General features: G+C 40.1%; 2 protein-coding genes and 1 pseudogene across 5 annotated transcripts; all 3 read right to left on the reverse strand.

Moving 5' to 3' along the window:
* Positions 1–185: 185 nt before the first annotated feature.
* On the reverse strand, positions 186–1,481 carry LOC125311940 (annotated as a pseudogene).
* Positions 1,482–5,202: 3,721 nt separating this feature from the next.
* On the reverse strand, positions 5,203–9,941 carry LOC125311792 (zinc finger protein 253-like). Its single transcript, XM_048270126.1, has 2 exons — positions 9,805–9,941; positions 5,203–7,040 (listed from the first exon to the last, which is right to left on the reverse strand). Exon 2 carries the CDS (start codon positions 6,960–6,962, stop codon positions 5,790–5,792), a length of 1,173 nt encoding a protein of 390 aa, XP_048126083.1. The 5' UTR covers positions 6,963–7,040; positions 9,805–9,941; the 3' UTR covers positions 5,203–5,789.
* A 1,740-nt stretch (positions 9,942–11,681) lies between these two features.
* On the reverse strand, positions 11,682–18,242 carry LOC125312102 (zinc finger protein 37 homolog). Of its 4 annotated transcripts, none has more exons than XM_048270626.1 (2): positions 18,096–18,242; positions 11,682–13,192 (listed from the first exon to the last, which is right to left on the reverse strand). In XM_048270626.1, the coding sequence occupies exon 2, from the start codon at positions 13,062–13,064 to the stop codon at positions 11,868–11,870; it is 1,197 nt and encodes a 398-aa protein (XP_048126583.1). In that variant the 5' UTR covers positions 13,065–13,192; positions 18,096–18,242; the 3' UTR covers positions 11,682–11,867. The 4 variants fall into 4 exon arrangements, with proteins under 4 accessions (XP_048126583.1, XP_048126587.1, XP_048126584.1 ...); XM_048270630.1 differs by lacking the exon at positions 18,096–18,242 and adding an exon at positions 15,115–15,383; XM_048270627.1 differs by lacking the exon at positions 18,096–18,242 and adding an exon at positions 14,755–14,793.
* Positions 18,243–18,625: the final 383 nt, after the last annotated feature.

The raw sequence follows: 18,625 nt of genomic DNA on the forward strand, positions 1-18,625 counted from the left end.
TTTTTCAGTGACATAATTTCTCATTGTCCCATTTCTTTTTCTAGAAAAGTTCAGTGTAAAAGTATAAAACATAGTAAACATTAAATCAAATTTAAATGATCATAACAGTTATTTTTGTGACTTTTAACTCTTAACTCAGCAATCTGATACCCCTTTCACCCAGTCTTATCGCCCCTGCCCCATGTCTAGTCGGAGTCTTCGCTGCTGTTACTGCAGTAGGAGCTGTCACAGCAGGTGTCGGTGGAGGAGAAGGAGTCCTCTGTGGGGTTGAGCTTGGGCACCGCGCGGCACCAGGAAGGTGGCCAGGTTACACAGGTCCACAAACACCTTATAACGGTCACTGGCAGGAACAACACAACAACAAAGCTTTTTCAAGAAAGTTTGGGTCTAATCTTATTAGTGATATTCTGCTAAAATTAGAGAGCAAGTTGGTCTCTATGCGTTTCAGTCACAAACACAAACAAAACATACATATTATTGGGAAAATATACATAAAACATGTTCTGCTGCTGATGATATTTTACAAAATGTGCATATGTGTGTTGTGATATCATTAGTCAATAGGGATGAAAGATCTATTGTTTGTGTTTAATTTTCTGGGAAAATTGTGGCTGACTAAAACGATGGCTGTGATCAATGTGGTATAGTGGTGTATGCCATTTTGACCATGCTGGGCTTACCTCACGGTGGAATGCAAGTAATGGTACCCTGAGGATCCACCTGTTCACATCTTACTGCCAATCATCCTGTGCACCATGCACACGTGGTGGTCTGGAAGATGGAGGCATTCATAGTCACTTTCATAGTCACTAACAATAATGCATAATGTTGTGTAACAATGACATGAACATAATAACAAACTGAGTAAAAATATAACCATTTCAGTCTGTATAGATTGGTTCTTTCACTAATACAACTTGCTGCTGTGCTGTTTGGGCTGTGGTAACAATCATGACTAGTGTTTGGTCTTTGAGGGCTCCTATCTGAGCTATCTCGTGGTATGAGAAAGAGATATATGTAAGAATACAACAGAGTATAGATCCACAGATATGTACTTAAACACATAAACTGCACAGATGCTAAAAAGTATTTTAAGAAATCAAATAAAATAGGTCATTCATTTCTTCACTGAGATGGCAAACTCTAGCTTCTGTTGTCAGGATTAATCCAACACACACTGACTCATCTGAGACACCTACATCTCCATTTGGACATGAGGGAGTCAATGTCCATCAGTGAGGTCAGCAGCTGGAGCGGCACCTGGAAGTGAGGTTCCTCTCTGTCAGAACATTGACATTGAGTGGTGTTCAATTCTTACAGAGTGAGTAGCTAAACTTTGTCTGTGTCTGTATGCGATGATCATCCTCACCTTTACTCATCAGGTCATCATGTCTTTGCTCATCAAACAGGGATGTAAACAGGACTCTCTGCTTTATGATATCCTTCATCTGTTCATCTTTGTCCTCTGACTCTGGTCTCATCTGTCCAATTAAATTATATATGCCACTGTTTCCATGGCCCTTTTGTCTGATTACATGTTAGCAGTAACAGTACTCCCTAAAACTACACGTCCTGTTTAAGTGTTTCCCGTGTATCAAAATAAAAGTCACAGCCATATCTCATGCTTTGCGCATTATATCTCCAGAACGGCTTGACGCATATCCTTCAAATTTGGTACAAGTGTTTGTATGGACTCAAAGATTAAGTGAGTTGATGTTGGAAGTCAAAGGTCAAGTCCATGAATACTCTGAGCGCGATATCTCAAGAATGCCTTGACATACATGCCTGAAATTTGGTATGAGTGTTTGTATGGACTCAAAGATGAAGTGAATTGATGTTGGAGGTCAAAAGTGAAATGTCAAGGTCAAAAACACCTTGAGTGTTATATCTCAAGAACGCCTTGACACACAAGGTTTTTTGGTACGGTTTGTATGAACTCAAAGATTAAGTGATTCAATGTTTTTTTTTCCAGGAATCTCCCCACAAACATTAAGCCAGCAGCTTTCCATCCACTATTGTAATTCCTCTGGCGTTACATTTCTAGTTCTATATCAGAACCCCTGACATACATTCCAAATAGTCTACAAGAAACTACAGAGTGTTACCTTTCTTTAGAGACCAGCCTAGAAATGGCCCAATCCAGATCATGTTAAAGTTTTAAGAGTGTGTGCATGGCTAGTATTGTGAAATGGAATGTATTTGAAATATTTGTGGTTATTTCATAGTGTATTAATGCAGTAGGCCTAAGTGTGCATTGTACGATGTAATGGTCCTATCCATACTTAATACAAATAATACTCTAAGACAAATAATACTCATTATCAGCAAAACACTTAAGATCTTGGCTCACAAATCTTTCCAGGCCCTATCTGGCAAGCCTAGTGCCTAACAGTAAAGTGCTCCATACAGCTTTTGTGTCTTAGTTTTACAATAACACAGAGATTATTGCATAAAAATTGATCTTGAGGCATTACTGTAAGTCAGACAGAGTCGTTTGGTGGTGCTGAAATTCAACAGAGCTTTATTACAGTACCGGAGATGATCAGCTAGTCACACACCCGCAAGATCTGAAGACAGATGAAACTCAGATCCTTCCACCATCTTACCGGAATCTTCCATAAACTTCAGCCGCACAAGCGTGACACAGACAATATCATTCATATCAAAATAGAGTTTGTGTAAATTGTCATAAGAGAAACACAGCTGTGCGATGGCGACCATACATTTCTGGCATGCAAAGGCCTCACTCCACCCCTCAAGGCCTATTGTTTAATGTTTAATGTAGAATAAAATACTGTATAATATTTGATCCCTGAGCTATTATGACCCTGTTTATATAAATGCTGCCTAATATGATATGAGGCATCTTCTTGACTTGATGTTACTTTAGCAGACAGGAAATGTGTCACTCTTGTGTGTTAAGCTTAATTTGTCATATATTTCAGTATTAATTCAAAGGAGTACAGATATTGAATGAAAGGAGGACATTATTTTTTCAATATTATTATATAGTTTGAGGGTGGCATGGCTGCGCTTTATGTTCAGGTCTGCGTGTACAACCCCAATAGAGATCTAAAGTGTGAACCCCAATAGAGATCTAAATCAAGCAACCAATTTTATGTTCTACACAAACCAAATTAACAATGTGAAATACTATGCCAGACCAAAGTTTTATAGAAAAGGAACGTTTTTTTTGCATATTGATAAGCAGTTTGTGTCTCCGATGATTGAAGCAATTTTTGAGAATAGATCTTCTTCATTTTTTATTAAAAAAAACTGAAACTAACGTGGTGTAAACCGCTATCGACATGGTGCAATGCTTCCTGAATGCAATCATCAGTCAGTCTCATAGCCTACTTGCCGATTTTTTTTTCAGGTTTGTAAATAAATTCCAATTGTTTTTAAAAAGTGTCCGAAGCCACCCCGGTTGACAACGTTATGTAATCAGAACAGATTAGGCAAATTTACTGTTACGTTATAAACTTTTTCATACTAGAGCAAACTTTTCCTTTTAATACCCCGGAAAAATACATAAAAGCCTCCACATGTTTCAATCTAGTGATTTTCACCTCTTGAAATTTATTTATTCTCGTTTTAAAAGAAAGAACACAGCGAAGCAATGGAAAATGCCATCTCTGGTTCGGTTGTTTAGAACAGAAAATCTGGTTGCCAAGACAACGTGACGTTTTCGCTTTAGTACTCTATTCCAAAGAAGTTGGGGTGTTTTGTTAAATGTAAATAAAAACAGAATGCGATCATCTGCATCTCCATTTTTAGCTACAAAAAGGACATAGACAACATAACAAATGTTGAAACACAAATCACATTTAGAATTTGATGCCAGCAGCACATCTCAAAAAAGTTGGGACGAGGGCAACAAAAGTCTGCAAAAGTTATGGAATGATAAAGACAACAAAATGAGGTTAACTGTCCGGCATCATGATTGGATATGAAAACAGCATCTCAGAGAGGGCAAATAATGAAACAATATAAGAATAATGCTTCTTAACAGGAAATTTTTTAGAATATGGGGAATTTCATCATCTACAGTAGGCTGCATAATATTAAAATGATCAGAGAATCCATGGAAATCTTTGAAAACAAGGGACAGGGCTGAAAAACAATATTGAATGGCCATAGTCTTTAGGACCTCAAATGGCCATTCAGATGTTTCTGTAAAGAAAATCATTGTATGGGCTCAGGAAACTTCTGATAACCAGTCTATGAGCACAGTTTCATGCTACATTCACATTTAAATGGGAAAAGGATGATTGAATCAGCACTAGTACACATCAGTCTTGTGTCGGGTTCATCTCCCAACACCCTCTTTAACACCATGGAAGCAAAATCCAGCGGTTAAACTACTAAAAAGAAAGTGTAGGAAGACCGAAAGAAAATGGTGTAAATACAAACTTCAGATCCACTATGAAATCCATAAAGAGATGCTCCGAACATATAACTCTGAAATATGCAAAGCAAGACAGTCTTTCAGTAGTCCAAATAACACTCATGTACTATTTTAAACCGTCGAAGAGTTAACAAATCCCCTCTCACAATTAGCGCCTGAACTTCTCTCAACTAATATAATGACTTTGAAAAAAGATGCAAAGGTAAAATTGACAAAAATCAGACTAAACATAGCTGCTCAATTACTAATTCAACAACCGGAACTTCCAGCTACAAATAGAGGGAAATTTAACTAGATGTCAGAGTTCAGCTATACCCTGGAAATCCAGAGTTCTCGTGAGAGCACAATTTAAATTGTCTCTGCGATGAATAATAATGCATGTAGCTTTTACCCTTGCATCACGAGGAACCAATCACATCGGTGTATCTGATATGGGCCAGAGGCGAGCTAAACAGATGACGACAGCGCTGCAACGAATCAGTCAGTAAACATTGGTCGTATAGTGTTATCAATTACATTGAAGTCCGGAATCAGTCAGCAAACATTGGTCGTAGTGTTATCCAATTGCGTGCAGTGAGATTTTCAAATGCATGCTTGGTGCAGCCTAGAGCCCGACCGATTTACCGATTTACCCCGACCAGTAGGCACGGCTGAAGTGGCCTTGAGCAAGGCACCTAACCCCTCACTGCTCCCCGAGCGCCGCTGTTATTGCAGGCAGCTCACTGCGCTGGGATTAGTGTGTGCTTCACCTCACTGTGTGTTCACTGTGTGCTGAGTGTGTTTCACTAATTCACGGATTGGGATAAATGCAGAGACCAAATTTCCCTCACGGGATCAAAAGAGTATATATACTTATACTTATAGCTACAGATTGTACATTGATATCCGTAATTCACAAAGGAAATGGGGAAAATTAAATTCTTTTTAAATTGTACAATATTGAGGGTGGGCTACTTTTACCCTAGATGAGTTGTTACTGATTTTATGTAGTGTTATCGTAATGTTTCTTGTCTGAAGAAAGCCAGACCTGAAGTGTTTCTAGACTTACAATCTACCATCCGCTCCTTACACATGTTAAGATCTGTCAAGGCTGAACTGTTGCAACAATCATGTGTAAAGCAATGGTCAACTGAGAGGCCCCCTCCCCTGCATTGTGACTGATGGAAAAATACTTAATTAGCATGACATTTCAAGTGGTGTACCAGCGATTGTCTGTAGCCGTATGCTTTTGGACAGTGCGGGCAGCTGTAAGGTTTCTGTCTTGTGTGGATGCGCTGATGTTTCTCTAGGCAGTACTTTCTGCTGAAGCAGTGTCCACAATTCTTGCACACATGTGGCTTCACGTCTGTATGACTCCTGGTCTGGTGATCCCGTAGGTCAGTCAGCACTTTGAATCCCTTGTGGCATTGCTTACAGATAAAGGGCCTATGCTCTGTGTGCCTTTGCTGGTGCCACAAAAGCATGCATGGCTTAGTGAAGCTTTTTCCACACACCTCACACGAGTGCATTCTCTTTCTTTTGTCTTTCTTTTTGCCATTGTGGATCCGCATGTGATTGGCGAGGGAGTCTGACCGCGGGAAGGCCTTTCCGCACAGATGGCATCCATATGGCTTTTCTCCTGTGTGCACACGAATGTGTTTTTTCTCATGTAATCATTCTTTTTAAATGCTTTCCCACAGGTGGGGCAGATGAAGGATTTCTCACTATTGTGTATCTTCATGTGGGCCTTCAAAGTATCAGCACTGCTGTAGCTTTTCCCACACAGTAAGCAAAGGTGTTCCCTTAAACTTTCAGATTGTGTCTTTGGTTTATTAGCTTCTCTCGCTCCAGGTTTAGCCTTGATGAAGGATTTCTCACTATTGTGTATCTTCATGTGGGCCTTCAAAGTATCAGCACTGCTGTAGCTTTTCCCACACAGTAAGCAAAGGTGTTCCCTTAAACTTTCAGATTGTGTCTTTGGTTTATCAGCTTCTCTCGCTCCAGGTTTAGCCTTGCGCTTGTACCTCACAACGTGGCAAACACGGCCTTCCTGAATTGACTCCTCAGATTCCGTCAGCGTCAACACTTCAGTGTCATGGTTACCTCCCTGTGCCTCCTGGACACTCCCCTCCTGGCAGACATTTAATAAGGCCACTGAATGGTCAGCGTTATTGTCACACACTTCATCAGTCTCATCAACTTCAACCTTAGATGTCATACAGTCCTGAAATGGATTCACAATCCTTTCTGCAAGTTCCAAAGACATTTGCTCATCGGAGTCCACTTCTGACTTAACCTCAGATTTGAGGTCAAAGAGTTCATGTTCAGTGTAAAGATGATCTGGACTACAACTATCCCTCTCCAAGAACAATTTCTGAGTACAAACGTAAGGACTGAAGTCTGGCTCTGATTTGACTGAGAGAGTTGAAACCACATCTTCTGGTGTCCAAGAATTAGATCTTTTACAGTCATTCTTAATCTCTTCTTCAAGATGTTGTGGTGTAGCCAGGTCAGTTTGTTGATCTGCAGTCTCCATTGTCTGTGTGGTTGGAAATCCAGTGTGTCCGTTCTTCATGCCAGTTATGGCACTCCTAGACGTCGAGTTGGGCTTAGTCTGATTCAACCTTCATCTAAGGACTCCTCTCACAGCCATCTGGACAAGCCAACATACAGTATGTCAGAGAAAAAGATTATTCAAGTAATTGCAATAAACATTTTTACTTAAAATATAGTCTGTGTTAGTGTTTTGCTATTCAACTAGTGCAGCAGTGTTTCCCACAGAATTGGATTCAATTTGTGGCGGTAGCTGACTTGGACAAAGGGGGGGGGGGTGGTATTAAGATCGTCTTGGTAGTGTATAGGTCTAATTGAGTGCCTGTCACTTTAAAGGAGAATTCCGGTGTGATATTGACCTAAAGTGTATTGAAACATGATACAGAGTGTGAGCGTATGTCTCATAGCCCATCTCGGCTTGTCCCCTGCACTCCAAAATCTGGCTAGTTAGCCGATGCTACCAACAGCTTTTTCAATAGTGGTGCTTGACGCATCGGGCTAGCCATGCAAATAAATCACTGTTTTACACCCATTTACGAGGCTCAATGTATCTCCACACTTCATTGGTAGACTTCGAGGGCCCTGACATTTAAAGCGAGACATTGAGAACTTTGAAAAAGCACTGGTAGTTTACTTACAAGGCGATTTATACAGACAGTATCTTCCACGAAGTTTAGCGTTTGCAGCCATCTTGAATTTAGTCAACAGTAACAATACAGGTATGATAAGGGATCAGATTCCAAAAATAATTCAGTGGAAATGCATGGAATCCAGTTGCTGCTACTGGAAGAAACTGGCATTTCCACTGAATTACTACTTAAACGGCACCGAAAATCAAAAAATCCAGTGGAAACTAGATGGCAGAAGTGTGTAGGCCAATCTGCCCAGCAGCTTTTTCTACTTTGTCACCTACAGAGTTTGACAGGTACAATCTTTCAAAACGCCATGTTATTTCCCATAGACAATCGACGCCAGGAAGTTGGATGGATACGGAAGTTAGGAGGCGGGACTTATTCTGGAGAGGTCTATGATGTTTCCCCTATTTTTAAAGCACCTGCGGGCATGTAAAGTTAGGAGGCGGGACTTATGTTCATTTTTTTTCAGACGAGCACGACAAAGCGGAAACAGGAAGATGGACTAGTTCGAGGGCAAGCGAGAGTTGCAGTGTTTTGTTACAGTCGTGAATTTGTAATAGTTTGCTGGATAAGTTAATAAAGTTACCAGCGAGAGTTGTAACACATGGAATTAAGAGGAAAGAATAGAACGATTTATTTTCAAACAAAGGATATCTATTAAGGCCTGAACAAAATCTCTTTCCACTAAAGGAAATTACACAAACTCAGCCAGCTGCTAGCTAGCTAGCAAGCTAACTAAACTGTTTAAATTATTAAAATTTCCCTCGGGATGACTAAAGTATCTATCTATCTATCTATCTATCTATCTATCTATCTATCTACCTGTGCGCACACCTTGGAAACTAGATGATAATGATGGTGGTAGTTGTGAATAGTAGCAACCAAAGTCTGAAGTACCATCACAGAGGCTAGCTAATAGCAGAGCATGTTTACATTCTCTGCTACTAGTGTTTCTTAATGCAGCTTCTTCTGCTGTGTAACGTAGTTAGCGTTAATCTTTTCACAACAGCGACACCTCTGTTTAGGAGAATATTGCAACTAGTGTCGTGACCACGACGCGCGAGTATAAATGGTTACGGCGCTTCTGTGACGTCACATTGTCGCGCTACAGGTCGGGGTGCGTCGAGTATGTGGCGCACTTAAGCGATGCTGGGTAACGTCACTTCTGTTGACTTTCAAACAAAACAGAGAGCTAGCTCACTACTTCCTCCCCCTCCCTCCCGTGCAATTGAAACTCTCCTAAACACGCATCTCATCTGTGATTTGCTGGAACAATTGGTTATGTTTTTATGGGCTAGGTTTGCCCAGGTTATTTTTGTTGTCGTTTTTGGAGCCTGGGCTGTCCACAGAGATCGTGTTTTTTTTACAGTGTAGGCCTATTCAGGACACAGACAGCTAGCGGTTGGTTAGGTGATGTTTGCAGTAACATAATGTTTAGCCTAAAAATGCGTGGCATGCTTAGAGCACCTTTAACATTTATTTATTAAATAATTGATTGCGCCCGACTGTCCACGTGATCCACCAGTCAGCTGGGAGGAGCTTGAAAAGACGACCCTGGATACACCAGCTGATGTGATTCATGGCAGATATCGCGGCTATGGTGTAAATTTCCTTCCTATTCATTAAAATGAACATAATGACTGACGAAATAAATTACTATGATGTTTAATAAACAATTGTAGCCATACATTTAACAAATCATTATATCACATCAATTAAACGTTTTCAGTAGGTTAGGTTTCCCACTCACGTTTTGGCGCAGTTGACGTGCCATAGGCTATTTCTCTACTGTGCGACAGACTCGTGGTCATGACATGATGGCCAAAAAACGGCTGCTACGGTGTCATAACGTGAGATACAAGGGTTCATACATTGTTGTGTTTCTTTAGAAATAAGCAATGGACAATAGGCTAGTTTTTAAACGCTTCTGGGGGTCAGTGGAATTCATGCTTTCCATAGTGGGTTCCGGATGTTCGTTTACAAAGCCAGTTTAGCTTGGAGTCATGCATGATTGAGCCAAAATTGGAGAATATATCATACACTGAAGAAAAACCAGTCCCTCAATGGAATTAAATGTTTCTGACTGTCTGTCAAGCATGTTCTTTTGTAGGCCAACGTCTTCTCTACTGGCACTTCAGCCAAGGCACAAAACATAACCCCCAAACACTTATACAGTAGCCTGTAACTGTTGTGGATAAACATGTACCCCCACCCCCAAAATATATTTACCAATTATTTTGCAGTCCAACAACCTGTGCCTCCCATAAATGAAGTTGTAACGAATTGGGTGCTGTTTCGAAATGTCAGTATCAACTTATTCAACCGAGGCCAAGTACTCTCTTTTAGCAGTTCCTTTGCTGTGGCAATCTGCCTGCTGGCTCTAACTAGGCGTTGATATGCGATAGCAGAGCCCGCCCGCGATAGCCTACAAAAGATCACGTGACATATGGAGGAGTTGGCTACTTTTTGGTAAAAGCAGAGAATGTCTAATAAGACATACCGTAGACAGACGCTGGTAACAGGACAAATTATGCTTGCTGCTAGATGTCTCGATTTAGTTCTTACTTTTGTGATTTGAGTCGGTTCATGATCCATAGACAGTAATTGGCGTTAAAAGACTTGTAACCTACTCCACAGAAAAGGAAGCAGGTTTTTGAAACAACAGAAAGATCACTAAAGGGTCCATCCCTCCCAACATCAACGTGCAGACGTGTCCACTCTGGACTATCAAAGATCGTAATTCTTGATTTCGCTTGCAAACTGACTAAACAACGATTATGGAAATTAAACACCACTTTTCCATCAAAGAGCTTGTTGTAAAAGGCATAATTTATTAGATTTAAGAAATAGGTTCGCTAGCTCTGTGTGTTATGAGTCCCATAGAACAACACTGCCATCTACTGGATTAGAAAGTGTCAGCAGGCTACTTGTGGATCTGGGTGCTTCTCTGCCACAAAGTTTGTCTCAAAAATACGTGACCCACAAATGCTGATCCACAAATGCGAAAACGAAAACTGTGTGTGCTGGTGATCCACAAATGCAAAATTAAATTTCACAAAGGCATTTTTCAGTTTTACAAATGACATTTCATTTACAAATACACATCTACAATTGTGAAAACCAATTTACAAGTTACAAATATGATTTTTTTTATTTGTAGATATCAAAACACGAATGCAAGTCAAGAAATATTTGTGGATCCCCCTCTGCGCATATACAAATATTATTGAGACAAATTTAGCTCCATACAACAGTAACGTTTCATTCATTCTCCATGTATTCTTCTTCTCTCCTATCATATCAGAACACGTACATATGAATAACTGCGTAATACGTTCTCGCCACCTACTGGCGAATGTACAGTATAGAACACAACACTGTTCAGCATAGTTAAGTAAGCATTTTTGTGAGTTATGGGTTGTTTTAGGCCTATCTATGTTATAGTATTATTAATATTAGCCTACCATCAGCCAAAACCTCTGTAAGTGCACACGTTTTAGAATGATCCTACAAAGATTGAGGTGTAGAGTTAGGTCTGGCTGAACTATTTATTAATTTCTCATTGGACGAGGCATTCCAGGGTGGGGATATCCCAGGACATCCCCACTCAGAGAGCTTCAGATATGATGTGTGGTTACCATGACATTAGAAAAGTTAGTGTTCCAGACACTACTAACAACAAACACTTCCATGGCGTTTCAGTGTTTTAGGTCCTGTCCACATTAGGATACACCATATTTTATATTGCTGAATATAAAGCACTACAAGATGGTTGCTAGTTAATAAAAACACAGCTTTTATATTCATAAAGTGTTTAACAGAGACTTAGTTGATTCACAAAACATTGGATGAAAAAATAGAAATTAGTAACAAAAAAATAAATAATGAGAAACAATAATCATTGTATAATTTAAAATTGTACAGAGTCTCATTAAATGAGCAGTAGTGTAATAGGATGGCTTACTGAATAGATGTAATAGGATGCAAAGTATAGCCAATGCTGATACTGACTGTAAATAATGGAAAATGTAGGATTCTTATCACACTAAATAAAAAAGGATGAAAATACTTTGGGTTGAGTAGAAAAAAAAAAGAGAAAAAAAAGAAGGAAAAGGAAAGCAATGCCATAGGTCTTGAGTGTGGTCTTGGAACTTGAACGGTATATTTCCATGCACTTGCCCCAAAACAATACTTCCTTTGCTGTTTTTCATGCACTCAAACAATATACGGTACATAAAACAAATTCCTGTTATTACCTCTTTTTACAATCAAACCCTAATTTTTGACTGCTGTTATTGTTGATTCAATCCATCCCTGTGTATAGTTGGTAATTTTTTGTGGGTCCTCAAGTGCACAGTAAAGCTGTACTTATATGGGAAGGCTTTTCCACATTCTGGGCATTTGAAGGGCTTCTCCCCAGTGTGGATGCGCTGGTGTTTTTCTAGCGTGCACCGCCGTTGAAAGCTGCTTCCACAATCAGTGCAAACAAAAGGCCTGATGTTTGAGTGGCACACTGCGTGCTGGTTCAAATCACTTACATCGATGAAGCGTTTCTCACATAGATGGCAAGCATATGGCCTTTCCCGTGTGTGACGCCGCATGTGGTATTGAAGGCCAGAGGCCTTGGCAAAGCTCTTGTCACACTGGCTGCATTGGAATTGATGTGGTTTGATCGGCTTTTGTAGTCCAGTGTGGATCATCATATGATCTTTCAGCCAATCAGAACGTGCGAACGCCTTCCCGCAAGTAGGGCAGACATACGGCTTCTCCCCGGTGTGTATCCGCATGTGTACCTGCAAACCATTGCAGTTGGCAAGAATTTTACCACAAAGCGAGCACATATACTGTTTCAAGTTACCCAGTTTCCTTCTTGCTTTATAAGTTTCACGTTTTGTACCTTCACAAGTTTCTTTCTCACTATGCTGTTGTTTCACATGTCTGTTATTCACTTGGGTTCTGTATCTCAGAAGATGGCAAACACGGCCTTCCTGATTCAAACCCTCAGGCTCAGCAAGCAGCAACACCTCAGTACTACTGTGATCTTCCTCTACTTGTGGTGTTGGATGCTGTAGTTTGTCTTTTTGCAGTGCAACCAGACTTCCCTCCGAATGTTCTGGAATACTACAGTTATTTACTTGCTCATTCACAAGTTTAACACAGTCTTTGAATGGGTCCCCAATCATGTCAGCAACTTCAAAACATAGAAGTTCATCACTGGATAGTTCTGACTTTATCTCTGATTTGAGATCCAAAAGGTCAACCTTCACCTTGTGATCATCTGGATGGGTTGTTGACTCTCTTGAGAGTAACTCAAGTGAGAGAAAGTATGGATCTAAATCTGGTTCTGGTTTCACACTGATTGGAACCAGAACACATTCAGCTGTCTTTGTATCAGAACAAGCATTGCCGGTACTTTCACTCCCACACCTAAGTTTAAGTTTAGAGGATGGGGTTGAGGTCCGCTGGATATGAAAAGAATGTGGATTCATTATTTCCAACAGAAGTCCACATTCATGTCCTTTTATTAAGGAGTGCAGTTTTAGCAGTGGTGCATTCACAGTCCACACCTTACATCCTGATACTGGTTCAGCCTCAGTCTATGGCTCTCTTGGCAGTCCTATGGCGAAAGGAAAAATGTTTGATTGGTTTAGTGCAGACGGTCAATCAATAAATAATGTCAGACATATTGTATCTTATGAGGGGTGGAGTGTTCTAATCTGTAAATCAAATTAATATAGACCCAAAACAGTTAATGACAATTACATTTATAGAGGTGAGACACATTCCAGTGTGTCTGTGAAACATACTGGGTCCTCTTTAGTGTTGAGTAAGCAATTCATCTTAAACCAACAAAACAATTCACACTCCATCCTACCCATGACAACATTAGTGCAAAACGAGGTGTTATGGGTGTGCATCAGCAATGGCAGAGACTCCATTCTCCATGTTTAAAATCAGAGTAGTATCATTAGCTATTTTATGGTGAAAGAACTACTTTGTGTTGCTTAAAATGTCCACCTAGTTTCACATCACCTGTCATAGTCACATCTCATAGGTTCAGTTACCTTCGGTTATACAAGCTCCCATTATGTTGGTGTTTGCTCACTGGCTTGGCTCTTACCATAGTAGAATGACCTCTCGCTATATATGACTTAATGATAATAGTGCTGGAGCCCTCATACTTTAGCCACCATTTTAAGGAGCAGAAGAAAAAGGTGTGTTTTGCTCATCGTTTTTCCAGCGGTCCAACTGGCGGCCCCACTGTTTTGCCAATTGTGGTCATGCTTTTATTTATTCAGTTCTTACTTCATTTTAATAGCATTTTATGTATGTGTATATATATATTTATGTACAATTAGTGAAATTAGTGAAATTAAATTTTAAAAAAAGTTGATGGTGGTCCAACAGCAGACCATTAGTGCCACACCACCAGTTGTTAGCTGCCTGTGGCATGCCACTTCGCTGTTGGATTACCATCAATTTAATTAAAATTTAATTAATTTAATTTGTGAACATTAAGAAAAAGTAATCATAAAATGATATTAAAATGAAGGAAGAGGTATAACTGAATAAATAAATCAATTCATAATAATACATCAAAAAAGCCAATGATTCCATTATTCCACTCCTATGAATCATATTTTTCTTAAATAGATTACAGAAACAAAATGGCTCTGATACCGGAGAGGCGTTCTAGGTGGTTTCCTAAAGTGGCCAATCAACAACCAAGCCATAAACAAAATCACCAGCAACGGGCAAGAACATATGACACCATAAAAGTGCAGCCATTGCGCGCACTTCACTGGGGTTTGCCAAGCAGGCACCATCCTTAAAAGCTGAGTGAAAGATACTAATCTGAGCAGTTAGCCTACCTCAAGCAGCAGCTTTCTGGTTTCATGTCAGTTCAAGAGTCTCCTGACTATGTTTGGTTTTAAGCTAAACTGACAGTTTTCCTTCGAGTATGTCATTGTTCAGCTCTGGACTAGACGGCGTCTGATCAGATCATCCAACTTTCTTGCCATTAGCCAACTTTTAATTGTAACTTATCTTTTTAGCGGGCGTGGTAGCTTATCTGTAGAATAATACCATCCTTATCGACAGAACCCGTCTAAGAGAGCGGTGCTTCTTGACTACCTATTAACAAAAAACATGCGATCTTGTCTTTTTCAGCGACCTTACCAGATTTTATTGACAGATCCTACAAGACAGCTCTCACGGGGACCGGAAGTGTACTATGTGCTGCTAGTCAGGGACAGGACCATTAACGGACAGGCAAGATTTTCAAAGTAAAAGTTGTCCGTCGTCAGATGTCTTGTTTTCTTATTTAGGATCATAATACAATTGCCCACCAATCGAATAGTCAACATTACCGAGAAAATAATGCACCATTCACTGGCCTAAATTCAATCCAGAGTAAATCACTAGCCTGCAATACAAACACTAGGCCTATCTCATCTTTCATAATTCAGTCAGGATGTAAAAGCTGCAACAAAACATAGGACTATGTCAATGAAAATGTGTAAAAAAAAGAGATGCTACCTGGGTTTGTGAGCTTGTTGTGTAGAATGATGATTAATCAATTCAAAATCAGAAGAATTTTGACAAAACGAAAGAATACTGAAGAAGTGTAGCTTTAATGCACACCCGAGCATTAGTTCATGAAACAAGCTGCCCTACACTGGCTGATGTCCAGCCTTTATACCCCTTCAAGTCATCCTAGACTGGACCTTCTGTGGCTTTCCCACCACCTATGTTAATAAATAGCAGACCAGGTCACAGATGGTACTTCACCTTTGCCCTCTCATCCTGTTATCTATACATTCTTTAGGTTTTGTTTACATTTCCTATATATGACTTTTCCTGCCAGGTCTGCTCTTTCACTTAAACCAGTCTTCCTTTCTCATACACTAAATATACTACATACTTCCAGACATCCCAAGTCTCCCGGAAGTTCGGGAGTCTCCGCATATTGATAGCGGCTCCCTGACGCCATAAATTAGATAAAATCTCCGGAATCTAGAGCGGCGATCAAAGCGCCTTCACGAGAGGGAGACCTAAAATCGCGTGTGCATCTGAGTGTAAGCACACGACAGGGGAGAGAGAGAGGGGTGGTGGTGCGTGTGTCTGGCGCATCCAAGACAGAAGCATCCTGATCAGTTTAGTGTATCTAGGAACAGGAGAGTCACGACAGTCAGTGTCCCCAAAAAAGGAAAATGTAAGACCCATTTCAAAGTGTACCCTTGTTTATAAGAGTAAAAAATAATGATAGGCCTAGTCTTGCATGCTGCACTGTTTGTAACAGTGTTAGTGTGACCGGTGGAATACACTCTGCGTTGTGATTTGCTGTTTTTGAGTGACTGACGTGACACGGGATGACGATGTTTTCGCGGGCTTTTATTCTCTCTGCAAAACAATTAAGGTTTTGCACTTACGTCATAATGTCATGTGACCGTTTGTTTACAACTAGATAATAAACAATTGTAGCCATACATTTAACAAATCATTATATCACATCAATTAAACGTTTTCAGTAGGCTAGGTTTCCCACCAACGTTTTGGCGCAGTTGACGTGCCATAGGCTATTTCTCTACTGTGCGACAGAGACTCGAGGTCATGACATGATGGCCTATTTTTTATTTTTTTTACAAAAAACGGCTGCTACGGTGTCATAACGTGAGATACAAGGGAGCCTTTCATACAGGTTTCTTTAGAAATAAGCAATGGACAATAGGCTAGTCAAACGCTTCTGGGGGTCAATGGAATTCATGCTTTCCATAGTGGGTTCCGGTGTTGCACCAAATCCTGTGACCTGTCGAAATTTGTGACTCTAGAGGGCGCTCTATGAATTTAATGAGTTGGACTAACACATTGACAAAGCACCTACGCAAATAACGTAAGATCATGGTCCAAACATGAACGGTCTATTAAAGAAACGAACTAGGCTACTTTACTGACATTCAAACGCACAGTAGGTATAAACGTAATATAGGCTAGTCTAATAGTTCATCAACAAACAACCTACCGGTTAAAACGGAAGGTCACAATTTTCCAAAAGTAGTCTACAGTAGCCCATAGGCGAAATGATTGCGAGAAAATCACTCCAAATATCTCTCACCACCCCAGTAAACAGACGGACTCACTCAACATGCAGTAGGCTATGCTACTTCATTCAGATCGGTCACATAGCCTATTTAAATGGTTAAGACAGTGCTCCACCTTGTCACACCTCGTTGTAAAAGTCATTGGGATGGCATCTTTCATTTCACTGGGGTTTGGTATTACAATACATATGTAGCCTAGTAAATAACAAAAACAAACACAATTTGTTGACATGTGTGGTTGAGCGCTTGAAACTGTCATTTATTTTATGAATGTATTTCAAGGTTGTTTTGTGGGTAGAACTACAACATATGCTGTGTGGTCGTGCAATGTCATTCTTCCAAAAATTGTTTTGGTTGTTTTGAATGAAAATGCATAGGCCTACTTCCATAGAAATGGTATGTTTACGATAAATATTCTGTTGTTATTGTGAAAATTGCAGCTATTCATTAACCTTATTTTAGCCAACAGCTTTCAGATATCAAGTTTGTTGTCATCTGTATTGTGATTTTTGTATGTAATAATAAAGTAATAAAACAAAACATCGGTCACTATTTTTTATAGACTGTCAAATTATGTTTCCCCACTGGAACTCTGCAGAAATAGGCTCATATACACACAAAACCATCTCAGGTGACTTCTCTTACTCTCCCATGTTTAACCAAACATCTTCCATCACTCCTGTGAACTTCAGCAGGACAGGTCACACATTTTGATAGGCGTATTGCCTACATTCTTGACACATTCTGATCAATGACCGTTTCAAGCGCTTAACCACAAAAGCACTATGTGTCTTCACCATTTATAAAATAGGCTGACCGATCTTGCTGACGTAGCCTAGCCTACTGCGTGTTGAGTGAGTCTATCTGTTTAGGCAATGCGAGCTACTTTCTCGCTATCATTTTCCGTTTTAACCGGTAGGTTGTTTGTTGATGAACTACAGACTATATAGCGTTTACTGTGCGTTTGCATTTCAGTAAATGCATCTGCATTGAAGTTTCAGTATAGTAGAGGATTTATTTGCCTGGTCCATATTTTAGACCGCTATGATCTTACGTTATTTGCGTAAGTGCTTTGTCAATGTGTCAGTCCAACTCATTAAATTCATAGAGCGCCCTCTAGAGTCACAAATTTCGACAGGTCACATGATTTGGTGCAACACCGGATGTTCGTTTACAAAGCCAGTTTAGCTTGGAGTCATGCATGATTGAGCCAAAATTGGAGAATATATCATACACTGAAGACCAGTCCCTCAATGGAATTAAATGTTTCTGACTGTCTGTCAAGCATGTTCTTTTGTAGGCCAACGTCTTCTCTACTGCCACTTCAGCCAAGGCACAAAACATAACCCCCAAACACTTATACAGTAGCCTGTAACTGTTGTGGATAAACATGTACCCCCTCCCCCAAAATATATTTACCAATTATTTTGCAGTCCAACAACCTGTGCCTCCCATAAATGAAGTTGTAACGAATTGGGTGCTGTTTCGAAATGTCAGTATCAACTTATTCAACCGAGGCCAAGTACTCTCTTTCAGCAGTTCCTTTGCTGTGGCAATCTGCCTGCTGGCTCCAACTAGGCGTTGATATGCGATAGCAGAGCCCGCCCGCGATAGCCTACAAAAGATCACGTGACATATGGAGGAGTTGGCTACTTTTTGGTAAAAGCAGAGAATGTCTAATAAGACAGACCGTAGACAGACGCTGGTAATAGGACAAATTATGCTTGCTGCTAGATGTCTCGATTTAGTTCTTACTTTTGTGATTTGAGTCGGTTCATGATCCATAGACAGTAATTGGCGTTAAAGACTTGTAACCTACTCCACAGAAAAGGAAGCAGGTTTTTGAAACAACAGAAAGATCACTAAAGGGTCCATCCCTCCCAACATCAACGTGCAGACGTGTCCACTCTGGACTATCAAAGATCGTAATTCTTGATTTCGCTTGCAAA

The sequence above is a fragment of the Alosa alosa genome, chromosome 18, assembly GCF_017589495.1.
Source record: "Alosa alosa isolate M-15738 ecotype Scorff River chromosome 18, AALO_Geno_1.1, whole genome shotgun sequence".
NCBI lineage: Eukaryota > Metazoa > Chordata > Actinopteri > Clupeiformes > Clupeidae > Alosa > Alosa alosa.